The sequence below is a fragment of the Molossus molossus genome, unplaced genomic scaffold (assembly GCF_014108415.1).
Source record: "Molossus molossus isolate mMolMol1 unplaced genomic scaffold, mMolMol1.p scaffold_m16_p_4, whole genome shotgun sequence".
Classification (NCBI taxonomy): domain Eukaryota; kingdom Metazoa; phylum Chordata; class Mammalia; order Chiroptera; family Molossidae; genus Molossus; species Molossus molossus.
In genome coordinates, this window is record NW_023425377.1 from 25,738,435 (window position 1) to 25,751,590 (window position 13,156).

The following is a 13,156-nucleotide window of genomic DNA, read 5'->3' on the forward strand; positions in this document are numbered from 1 at the left end:
GCACTGGGAATACAGCCCATAACATTGTAATAACTGCGTACGTTGCCAGGGGGTACTAGACATATTGGGGGGAACTCTTTGTAAAGTATATAAACGTCTAACCACAATGCTGTACACCTAAAACTAATATAATATTGACCTGTAATTGGGAAAAAAAATACCGTGTTAAATAACTAAACCTGAAAGAAGGAAGCTTAAGCTTTGTACTAAGATACGTGCTAGGAGAAGTGAGATTTGATCTGAGCCAAGTCACAGGCTGCATATTAATGAAACTCCTAACCTTACGGAAATCATTAAAAGCGCAGCGCAAGCTGGTTAAATGTTAACCTAGAAACGGGCAGTAGTTTGCTTTTTTCGTACGGGTTTTTACAAATGGGTGGCCTTGTGTGCAAGCACAGTCCCCAAGCTCCTTTCGAAACTTCCTGATGCGTAGTGAAAAGAAGGCAGATTCTCCTGTTTTCACAATGTGTCATTCATGCTCATTCATTATTCGGTAGCTTGGGAGCAGGTGCTGAATAGAATGTATCAACCTAATACCCTCATTACTACACTGCTGTTTTGTTCTGGAGGCCCTGTCGCCCTTCTGCTATGGGCGTTAGAGACAGAACAGGGGCAAGGGCTTGTGAGCGACTAAGAGGAGCCTTAGCAAATCAAACAGAAAGGGCGTTTTCTTAACCACCCCGTAGAAAATAGTAGCCTTAAACCAAAATCTATGACCCCCCTGCAGTAAACAGAAAACTGTGTCAATAGACCGAAAGGGAGAAAGCCAGCATCAAGTGACCCAGGCACCACAGAAGTGATCAGATGATCTATCACTGTTTTTGGACTTTTCGTTTTTCTCATACTGGATTTGCTGCTTTGATCATTTGGGAAAGATTTTACTTCCCTTCTAGATATTTAAAAGCAAAACAAAATGTTATATATATAAAAAAAGGCACAGATAGCTGAAATATCTCACCAAATCTGAAATACAGAAGTAAGTAAAGTTAGTCTCCGGGCAACATAAAATAGGTTACCATACACTAAAGCTAATGGAATGGACTACCTTAATTTTACAAACAATTCTAACAGGTTTTGTTATCTGGTCTCTCATCCCATAACTTGCAGATGGAAGCTGATATGAAAAGCACCGACTAAAGAAGTGATGCTTGAAATCTTAGCAGCTAGGAAAACTACTAAAAACTGCAATAGTTTGCTAGGGCTGTTGTAACAAAGCACCACAAACTGAGTGGCTTTAAAAATAAACCAGAAATAGCCTTGGCCAGCGTGGCTCAGCGGGTTAGGTGTCGTCCTGCGCACCAAAAGATTGCCTGGTTGATTCTTAGTCGGGGCTCAAACCCCAGTAGGGGGAGTGCACAAACCAAAAATATATTGTCTTGGAGTTCTGGAGGCTAGAAGTTCAAAATCAAGGTGTCAGCAGGGCCCAGCTCCCTCTGTAACCTGTCCGGGAGGGTCCTTCCTTGCTTCTTCCTAGCTGGTTAGTTTGCTGGCAGTCTTTGGCCTTCCTCCCAACCCTTCGCTTGCACATGGAGTTTTTCCTGCATCTCTTCATTCCACCTTCCCTCTGAGTAGGTCTCTCTCTGTCAAAGTTCCTGCTCTGCTAAGGACACCAATTACACTGGATTAGGGCTCACCCAAATGAACTGACTTTTACTTGATTACCTCTATCAAGACTTTATTTCCTAATATGGCCACATTCTGAGATACGGATGGGTAGGACGTCAACATATTTGGGGGGGAGGGGTTCACATAACTTAACCCATAACATTTACTAACTAAAATTATGTCTATAAACTAAGGTTCATTGCTATTGGGTAAACAGTATGAAGACCTTATCTGATCTTGAGGATGTCTATTATATCCTAAGAGCGAAACTAAAGGAGCTTAATATAAAGAGTACGGTCTTCGAATCAGATAATCCTACTTTTGCATCTGGCCTTAGGATACTAACCATATGATACTGGGCAAGTTACTTAATCTCAACATGGTATTGTTGATTATCAAAATAGGCGGTGTGGGCAAAATGATGATTAATTAGCTTAGTGCCTAGTTCTTAGTATGTGCCTAATAAGTGATAGCTCTCCTTTAGTCATTAAGAAAATGATATATGTCCTTTGTAGTATAAACTAAGTAGTGGAAATGCTGGTGAGCAGAAAGGAGTAAACACCTTTAGGAATCAGCAAAACTTCTCTCCAGATGACTCAGCCCCACGGGCTTCAGAAAGCTGGAGAGTCAGTGTGTGGGCAAGTTCATTTCTCAGGAGCTCATCTGTCATTTAGTGATCATTGAAAAAAATGATTAGCTGCAGAAAGATCTTATTTCTTTCCCTCTCCTTTATCACCTCAGGAAAATAAAATGGGACTTCCAAGATACTGCAGTATGTGTGAGACAGAGGCTGTACTCAGCCTGGAAGAACTCTGCCTGGAACAAACTAATGACCTTGGTTCAAATAAGTCATTTTGGTTCATGACTGAAATGCAAAGAGGACTGATTAGTAAAGGTGCTAGAAGCTGTTTATCACACGTCACTGGCACGTGCTCTGTGGACAGTTCATTTCCGTCCTGCAGCCTTCTTGGGGAGAACGGGTGTGGGGTAGAGAGCAGAGGAACAAGGAGATCATCGTTGGAAGAGCATCCTAGCAGCGCTCTGCACGATGTACCCCAGACTCTTAGGTATGAAAGGAACATTCTTAATCATTTGACCCCTTCTTCACCAGAGCAGTCCGAAGCTATGTTTAAGGTTGCAGAGACAACAGATGTCAGTCTGGCAGAGTCCTCCTCCTCCTCCTCCTCCTCCTCCTTCTCCTTCCCCCTCCTCTTCCCTCTCCTCTTCTTTCTCCTTTTTCCTCTCCTCTTCTTTCTCTTCTTCCCCCTCCTCTTTTGCTTCTTTTTCATGTTAGTAAAACATTAATTTTACCAAATTTCAACCCTCGAGTACACATAACTTTGACTATTCTATGTGACATAATTGGAAGTACACACAAAACACTTCTGCTGTGTACCAATGTCAGATGATGGTTGTAGTGAGAAAAAGCACTTGTGCAATAATTGGAGATGTGAGCTGAGTTAACCTTTTTCCCCATAGTACAACTTCTTTAGAGAAAGTATGATGGACAGACTTTATGGTGACCCTATGATCCCACCTCCTGGTGTTGATAACTTGCATAATCCCCAGCCCCTGAGGGATTATGGTTGTATGGCTTGCTTCTAACCAACATTATATGGCAAAGGTCGATAGGAAGTCACTCTTGTGACTGTGGTGTATTCTATGTTATTCAATGATATATACTCTGCCTTGCTCATAGACTCACTCTAGAGTCTTACTCTAGATTATTTGAAAAACAAGCTGTCACGAGTCCTAGAACCACAGAGAAATGAATTCTGCCAACATCCTGACTGAACATGGAATTGGGCTCTTGCCCAGTCCAGCCTCCAGAGGGGAACCCAGTTCTGGCCAGTGCCTTGATTGCAGCCTTGCTGAGAACCCAGCTGTGATGTGCCCAGACTCCCATCGCAAAGAAACTACGAGATAATCACATGAAGTCATTACATTTGTGGTCATTTGTTACACAGCATAAAAAATGAGTACGACATGGGGGAAAGCCCCACACACCATGGATATGCAATAAAAATGTGTAAAATACATACAAAATTGCTGAAAACAATAGTTTGCACAGCAGCCTTGACCCTCTACGTGCACCCAAGGATTAGTCGTGTACACTGCCCTCATTCATTTTTCTAGTCATTGATTTATTCAGCAACCTCTCTGGTTTAGATTATATGCTGGGAATTAGAACATGAGTGAGGTGCAGCCTCCACCCATAAGGGCTTAGGTTTAGGAGGAAGAGACACCTTTTTATTTTAAAAAAATTGTAATCCAGGGGTTACAGTTAGAAGTATGATCACGACCATTGTGAAGATGCAACTAAGTATGAGTGAGACACGCACACGCGTGTGTGTGTAGTTCAGGACTCACACATAACTGCTGTTTTCTTTATAGTATGTGCTGCCTAATCATATACCTTTCTGACATCTGTGATGAAGTGTTTACTTGACTCCCTTCACGCTATATTATTATCAATCCGAATGACGGGGGCTTGTCTCTCCTTGCACGGTTGGAGGTCAGTGCTGAGAACACTGGGGAAGGAGCTCAAGAATCAGTGTTGGAATGAATATTTATGACAGAAGCATTACTCCCAAGTTTTTTCTTTCAATATCAAGATGATGATTTCTAGAAAAATGACAGAAACTTCTCCCAAGTAGCTACTGCAGTCCAAGAGGGGACGTAGAGAGACTAATTCCTACGTGATCTTTCAGAAGCTCCGGGATGAACCCGGCGTTGGTTATCGGTTCCTATGATTACAACAAAGAAGACAAAGGTGGTGAATAAAAACTTCATCTGGCCCTGGCCAGTTTGGCTCAGCGGTTAGAGCGTCGGCCTGCGGTCCGGAGAGACCCGGGTTCGGTTCCTGCTAAGGGCACGTACCTCGGTTGCAGTTTGTCCCCGGCCCTGGTTGGTCGTGCGGGTGGCAGCCACTCGATGTGTCCCTTCACGTCGATGTTTCTCTCTCTCTCTTCCTTCCTCTCTCTCCCTCCCACTCTATCTGTACAAAAAAATGGAAAAATATCCTCGGGTGAGGATAAAATAAATAAATTAATTAAAACAAACAAACAAACAAAAAAAAAACAACTTCATCTGTCTGGTTTTTGACGATCACAACCTTTCTTACTCCTTCTTCAACATAACTGTAACTGAGTGGAAATAAAATTTTTGCAACTCTCTGCTGTATGGGAATTATTTATACAAATTTTGTAATTAGTATCTTATACCATTCCTAAAGGAATTTAGAAAGTAGTGAGTTATAACTTCATTTGAGTGGGGGTAATTCTTAGAAAGAGAAAGAAATAGTCACACATCCACTCAACTGGTATTTTGACCTATGATGACTTACTATCTAACTGTCCCATACAATTCGTCTCATTAGCTTAAATTCATAATTGGGTCTTTTTTGACACCTGCAAGGGAGTGAATACAAATTTATCTTTGGACCGTAACGATTATTTTCCATCCCATTATGCACTGAAGACAGTGGCCATCAACAAATTAAATAGTACTATCCTATAGGAAGGACTGTAATGAGTTTTATTTTCCGTGTGTGTGTGTGTGTGTGTGTGTGTGTGTGTGTTTTAAAACAGAAGCAAATGATCGCTTTGTCCAAACTTTTAAATCTTCATTCACTGATTTAATGTGAGGAAAGGGGAAAATGGAATAGAACCTGGCCAAAATTTGGAAACTAAAGCTGCTTTTCAAAGTTGTGAGCCTAGAAAAACATTTGACTTCTTGACTAACAAAACTGTCTGATTGTACAATTGCAAATTAATGGTTATTATGCAAAGTGTCTTTCACAACAAGCGTAGAAAAGAAAATTTCTAAGAAAAAGAGGGAAATTAGGTAACTAGTCTATGTATTTCAGAAAGTACAGAAGAAAATGTCACGTCTGGTGGATTTTTTAAAAATTCACAAACAAAACAAAACTCCATTCATGTCTCACTTGGAAATGATGACAGAAACAGGATGTACGGAGTTTAAAAACCAAGAAAAAGTAAAACTCGGCTGGAGATTGCTGGCAGAAAAGTCGAGGCGGACGAAACGATTAAAGCAACCCATCCAAGGTTAGCACAGGAAGACAAAAGAGCACTTCACTCACGTAGCTCCCCGTACAAGGACTAGATTTTTTTCCTGCTTTGGCTGTTAAAATCCTTTTTAAACCCTCTGAATGCTCATGAAACTTCGTTTTGTTACCCCAAATTATTTTCTTCTCTGAAGTACTTGCAAAATTTCTCGCAAAATTTAGCTTCTAGTTATGGGCCGTTCTGTTGTCTGTTGGTTCCATACATGTCATCTTCACTGTACAGACAGGTCGGGGAGCCAGAGGCAGGCGGTCATTCCTTAGTAACCGTGGCCTTGACTGTGCTCAACATCCATAGGACGCGAGTGGCCATGCCGCTGCATTTCCATCAAATGATGCCTCACCTACTTGTCAGTTAAGTTCCTTTCTGAACCAGAGTGTCATCAACTGTAAATAGGGACAATGAAACCATCAACCTCCTGGCAGTGGGCAGGCTGGGTGGAATCATTCGCAAGAGCACCTGTGGCTCTAGACATGGAAGTCGCCTGCTCCACACACATTTGCCGACTGCCAAGGATAATTCTGAATCTTCCACCATGTCCAGGGACAAAATGTCTCCAATCTGAATTCGGGAAGTCACATATTTTTACAGCTGCAGGTTTATGCAGATGGCCTTTCCTTGTCTGGAGAATCTACTGTATTCGGTGGATTCTTTTTCACTCACACTAGAGCATCCTGAAGCTCAGCATGTGTCTTACAATCCAGCCTTCCAGGTAGCTGAGGGAGGTTTTGTTTTGTTATTTTAGAGTCAATTAGACCCAGCATGAACTGGTTGATTCTTTTGAAGAAAGAGATTTTAGAAAGAGAATTACATACTCAGAAGCCTCTATCTCTTTTTCTTGGTTGCTCCTCATGTTTTTAACTCTGCCCAGTAAGCCCCACCCTTAAAGGGCCACCATCATTATCCTTTAAATGTTCTGGCCAAGGAGATACTGCTAGTTTTACCATGTAAATGGTTTTGGAAGCTACATGACACCATTTCAAACTGATACCACTTCAAACCGATACCTGGTACTCTGAGGGTAGAAAGTTAAAGTTATTCGAGCCCTCTCACAATTAAAACGTCTATTTGGTCACAACTGTCCTGGAAAGCCTTAATACTATTAATATATGTCTTGATTTTCCCAGAATGTTTTTCAGTTTTGCCTGTTGTCCCAGCTTCATTATTAACAGCAACTCCTTTATCCTCAGGAGTACTCTGATTTGCATGATGGACGATATGATCACCCAAGGTGAAGACCAAGGTAGGGCCAGAATTTTGGGTTTTCATGGCCTGTATTATACTTTTGTCTTTGTTATTTGTAACCCCGGGCTTCTTGTCAACTAGTCATTTGTGAGGTTCAGGCAGAGCTCATTGCTGCACGTTGATTATACAATGAACAAGAGAACACGCTCGGCCCTAACTCATGGACTTACAACTCAGGAGAGCAAACTGGCATTAATTAATCACACACCACAAATGTCACAACACCTCAGGAGAAGTACAAGACACTCTGATTATGCACACAAGGAGGTGAGTGGGCCTTGTAGGCAGTAGAAATGCACCTGAACTGTTTTTGATCCCAGGGAGATGTCATCTCAGTTGAACCCAGCGTTCAAAATGTCATTGTGTTTGCCTTCCATTCATTTGCTGGGATGAGGAGATGTGTCAGTACAAAGGGGCCTTTCTGAAGGCAGGCACAAGTAATAATTGTGACTGTGTAAAGGGCAAAGAACAGAAAGTTAATCCTTGGTTTCTTACTAAAGTGGCAAAGTGATGGTGGGAGCAATAGACAGGGAGAGAAGACAGAACAACGGTATTTGGGATTAGTAATCTCCTCGAGGGTACCAATGGTATTGGGCTTTCTACTTTGTTTTGATTTGGGGTTTGTCTCCGGAATTCCTTTAGGAACAGAGTTTTAAGCATACAGCAAAAATACTCAGAGCATCTTGACTTGTGATGACTGGGGACAGAAGCCCAGAGAAGGAAGGTGCCGGACCCAGAATCAAGCAGAGAAAGGAGAAGGTTAAAAGCCTGATTGCCCATAGTTCCTGTCTCCTTTCTGAGATCTATAATGTCAGCAACGAAAACAGACTGTGGGTGGCAATCTAGGGGAGGAGGCCTGGGCATGGAGGCTCCGGGAGGGACTCCGTAGGCTACAAATAAGCCGAGTTCTGCGAAAGCCCTGTGGGAGAGCAGAAAGCAGTGTGGGAGCCAGTGAGGGAGAAAGATCGCCCGTGAACAGGATTTCAGTTATTGACAAAACGCCAGGTGTGTAAATTTACTTCCGAGAACCTACATCATGATTCACTGGCCTGCTTTCCATTTATCTGTTTTTCTGAAGAGCACACTTCCAATATAAATAGGCCCTTCCAAAGACAGGAAATTAAATAATAATTATGGCAGTGTACAGGGCCAAGGCAAAAAAAAAAAAAGTCCCATGGTGCCTGCACAGAGAATCTATAAATTATTATGTTACCTCTTCATCCACAGGCTCTGCACTAATCCAGATACATTCACAAAACTGTTAACTACTGTTGGGCAAGTATTTTATCCAGCCAAATTTTTACTAAATGAGACATAATTGTACTTAATTACTCAGCCAATTCTTCAAGGATTAGCGATGACAGTGGTGGCCACATGTGTTGATGTTTCATTTAACGATGTGTCATTAATTAATGCATGTATTCCATGTGTGTCGTGAAAGCAAGCTGGGGTAGTAGACAGAGCTTCCACCAGGATCAGTGAGAACTAAGTGTAAATCCTGGCAATGCCACTGTCAGCTACTTGTCTTTGGCAAATCCTTGAGCCACAGTCTTCTAATCTGTGTAATGAGAACACTATAATGCTGTGGGGGGAGTCCCCCTTCAGTTTTGAGAATTTAATAAGAGGCCATATGGAAAAGTACTTGGCAGTGCCTGGCACGTCATCAGGAAATAGTAGCTCCCTTGACGATTAGCTTCAAAATTCCTACCAGTAACCTGAATGATAATTTAAGGTCTCCTAATCACAGTTTTCTTGTATTTAGTACTGGTCTAACTATATCTGTTCTGATCACTTATCACACATTATTACGGAGATCAAGTGAGATATCATATAGGAAGTCATCATTAAAGCTACCAACTCCTTTACAAATGGAGTGTTATCTTTTTCCCTCTATCATCTGTTCGGGTTTATAGCTGCTTGGTTACAGTTCACCCTTAAACAACATGGGTTTGAACTGCATAGGTCCACTTATACATGGACTTTTTTCTAATAAATACACAGCTGGCTGTTCTTATCCCAAGGTCTGGCACCTGTGGATTCAACCAGCCATGGATGGGAAGCAGTACTTTCTGTCTGTCTTCGGTTGGGAAGCCTCGGATGCAGCTAGCAGACTATATGCATTGTTCTGTGCCATTTTATTTAAGGGACATGAGAATCTCTGAATTTTGGTATCTGAAGGGGGTCCTGGAAACAACTCCCCCGCCTCCCCCAGGATACTGAGGAAACTGAAGGACCACTGTTGTTAAGTTTATGGGGAGTCAAAAGTTCTATGCAAATTTTCATTGAGTTAGGGGTCAGCACCCCTAACCCCTCCCTCATTGTTCAAAACTCAACTGTGTTTGTTCATCTTTATTTAACACAATGTCCCAAGTGAAAGAGACACATCGCTCCTGCTGACAGGCAGATGTTAGGACTCAGATTTTCTTCCCAGAGAATTTCCTTCCTAGAACTTCCTTCATCTCTATTTCAAGTCACTCATGTAGTGTTCACTGAGTTCCTGTCTGTCACCTTTCTCCCTGTCTAGGCTGAGTTAGAAGATAGCACCAATATTCATTGATTCTGGTCCTGGCCACAATGTGCTTAGTTGTTTTGTCTTTTACTCTGCAAAATAAGGACAAAAACCTGCCTCAAGGGACTGATGTAAGAATTAGGTGAGGGTTAGGTGTCGTGGTCAACAAGGACCTGTTGAATGCAGCAGGCTGTGAATTCTCCACACTCAGTGCAAGGCTGTCCCCTTGGACTTGACTGACCTGTGGATGATGCGCTGGCTCTGCAGGTAGTCCAGGGCCATGGCCAGCTCACAGATGAAGAGCTTCACGGTGTCTTCCTGGAAACGGACATTCTGCTGCAGGTGGTAACGTAGGTCCCCGCCCAGCAGGAGGTCCACCACCATGAACATGTCTTCCTCATCTTGGAAGGAGTACCTGGAATAGCATCAGCAATGAAAATGCATCTAATACAGTTACACACTAAAGAGTCCCAGAGGCAAATGTCACCCTACCGGTCAGAGCAGAGTGCTGTTGAGCTAAGAGGTCGTCTATTCCCAATAGATGGTCTACCATTCACTCTATGACCCTGGGCCCTCAGTTTCCACAGGTGTAAGATGGGAATAATAAGAATATCTACCACCTTTGATCACAGGAAAGAATAAAGTATAACATCTATATCATGCCCAGTGTATAGTAGGTACTCATTAACTGTTAGCTTCAAAAGCTATAGAGCCAAGGAAATAAAGAAAACCTCATGTATTCACTTACCATTAACAATCACGTCCTAACCACATTGTTGCAAGAGGTGCATAAAGTGTGGATTACGAGGCCTCCTTGAAGCATTCTCATGCCCATTTTTTCCATGCTAACAACTTCATTGCCCAGCAACATTATGAGAAATCATGTACCAACATTAATGATAAGAAAAAAATATAAAAAGGGTAACAAAGAAGAAAGTAAACGGTACAATAAAGTAATGTACCCAGTGTTTGGGATGGGGAGGTGATGGAAAGCTTCTCAGCAGAGGTAAAACCTGAGCTGACTTCCAGAGGATGGTGACAATATTAACTAAAAGTGAGGCTGACAACTGCTGACATTTCTACTGAGTGCCTTAGCTAGGGCAGGCTCTGAGGCATTCGACAGTGTTACCCTGTCGGTCCCACAGTGCTGCTCTTATGCTCCCATTTTACCAAAGAGAAAATCAAAGCTCACTGAAGTTCAAGTAACTTGCACAAGGCCAAGTGCCCAACACATGGTTGAGCTGAAGGGTTCTCCAGGCCCAACAGTCAAGTTTGGAAGAGAAAAGTAGCATGTATTAAGCATAGACATGGGAAGAAAACAGTGTGCGTGGGGAAAGGAAACAGTTTGGGTTTTCTGGAATCACAGGTGTGATGGGGAAACCTGAGCCTGGAGAGGAAGGCAGAGGGCAGACCCAGGACAGGAGCTCATTCAGAACCTATAGGTGTCGTCAGGGAGACATTGAAGGGCTCTAGGCAGGACCCATGATCAGACACGGGCTTCACACTTGAAGAAGCATGACAGGATGGAGGCTTGGGAAGAGGAAATGAGCCACAGGAGAGCAGAGAACTCTGCTATTTGCAGAAAACTTCCTGTAAAGGTGCATTCCTACTGCTTTGATTGGTTTTTGTTTCCCTCAGCGGGTTCTCATCACAGACGAGCTCTCTGCATCAACACTGTTTTGACATGTTTCTTTTGACATCATGTCACTGAAGTCACATGTTTGAGTTTTATTTGAATCCAAGAATTAAGTGTCTGCAAGTGGTGTCCGGGGATGCTAACCAGCAAATAGTGAGGGACTCTGTGCTTAGGAAACAACTGCAGAGTGCAGGTGGGAGTGATGAGAGAACTGTATTCGGTACATTTTCTTCCTTATCATGAACATTGTGCTAAAGGGTAAGGAAGAGACTTGAAAACAAATGAAGAAACAGAAATTCCATGAAGCATTCATCTGAGGCGGTAACATTCTAATGAGGAGTAACTGTCCTGATGTTTACTTGTTCAATAGGGAGAACTGTGGTTACCGTGGAAGACTGAGTCACACCGAAGATGTCAGGAATTAAGCTCTTGGGGGCAATTTAGACAGAAACACAGGAAGTGCTTTGTAAGCACCCGAGAAGCACATCTTTGGTATCGCCTGTTAGGAAATGATATTCTTCACCTCGGTGCAATGACGGGCTGGTGGTCCCTGCCATAGGTTTAGTGGGCATCAGTAAAGGTGCCTGGACCTGGGCTATTTGGTTCATAATCTTTCCAGCTGCGTCACTAAAAATGGTATTTGTTGTGTTTGACAGTTTTTTCAGTAAGCAACAAGGTGCTAACTAACATGTAATCAGGCCTGGGACCTGTTGTACCTTAGAGCCCTCTTGGCTAATATAATAGAAACAATGATTGTTCATGGGATGTGAGCAAAGCCTTTTGGGATGGCCAATGAATGGGGTAGGGATGGAGAGATGGACGAGGACTGGGTACCAAAGGAAGAGAGAAAAGAGTGCCATCTATAATCATATTTAGATGCCAATGGAAACAACCTACACAGATGGGGTTGGGATTCAGACCAGCTGTGACCACGTTCAGCTCCCCATTGGAGGCGGGTGGAGGGCAGAAATCAGGTAACAGACTGGAGGACGCTCTCCCATGACTCCTTTTAACACGACATGGGAATAATGGTTTTAGTAAACTCACCCCGAATGAACAAAATTTTTCACTGGAACTTGGGCTAAGCTATATCTATTCAAAGAACAGACTGAAAGAGGTGCCCATTGTGGCAAGATGACAGCCTTGCTCAACCATGCAGGGGGTGCTTAGTCGAAGTAAAAAGAAGCCAAGGCAAGAGGCAACCTGCTTCCCTTGCCCAGCGTGAATATAAATTTATTTAATCATAGAGCCAGGTTTGGCTGTTAAAAATCGTCTTCCTCCTTCAGCACATCAGATCTGAAACTATCTCAGATCTTAAACTCTCAGTGGGAATTTAAGTATTTCATTTTCCAGAACTGTACCCAGCACAATATGTGAGTGTAACCCAGATTGGTGATAACTAGAATATGCAAGTTCATATCATCATCTGATTTGTTTTTTTAAAGAAAAGATAAGAGCTTTTTTGTATCTTGGCCTTTCAGCACAGAGACTCACGGTTGCATTTCTGTAATTTTGTTTGGTATGTTATGTTGTGGTTTATTTATTTCTTAGTTGACAGCTCCAGAAAGAGCAAGTCCGGCCCCAGTGCTCAGTAAGAGGAAATAAGTAACAAGACCACCACCCTACCGTGCCCAACTCTACCATGTTTGACCCAGACTATTGCAATAGACTATTCATAGCTCTCTCTGCATAACCCCGGACTTCTCCAATCATTCTGCACCCCAGTTACATGTTTAAAATGTGAGCCTTACGTTATTCAGCCTTGTAAAACCCTTTCCTCTCTTCCCATGGTCTACAGGACCCTGGATGGTCTGACCCTGCATTTCCAGACTCACCTTGAAGATCTTTTCCTTTCATTCCTCTGCTAGCTCCTGCCTTCCTCTAGCCTTAGAAGCTTGTGACGTGGTGTGCCCTGTGCTGTCCACTGCCCGGTTACTTTCTATCCACCTTCCAGTCTCAGCCCAATGGCCAATTCCCATGGGGACATTTCTCCCTGTCCATACCAAACCCCGGCTCCGTGATAAGCAATGATGTTCTTGTTCACAGAGCTTACCGTGATTTGAAAGAATCTCCCTG

At 42.8% G+C, this 13,156-nt stretch overlaps 1 protein-coding gene across 1 annotated transcript in view; it reads right to left on the reverse strand.

The window, feature by feature from the left end:
* Positions 1–13,156, reverse strand: part of STK32A (serine/threonine kinase 32A) — a 112,062-nt gene that overhangs the window by 45,256 nt on the left and 53,650 nt on the right. Inside the window, exon 5 of the mRNA XM_036240283.1 lies at positions 9,686–9,859. Within this exon, the coding sequence (XP_036096176.1) occupies positions 9,686–9,859 (174 nt within the window). The remainder of the gene's footprint in view (positions 1–9,685; positions 9,860–13,156) is intronic.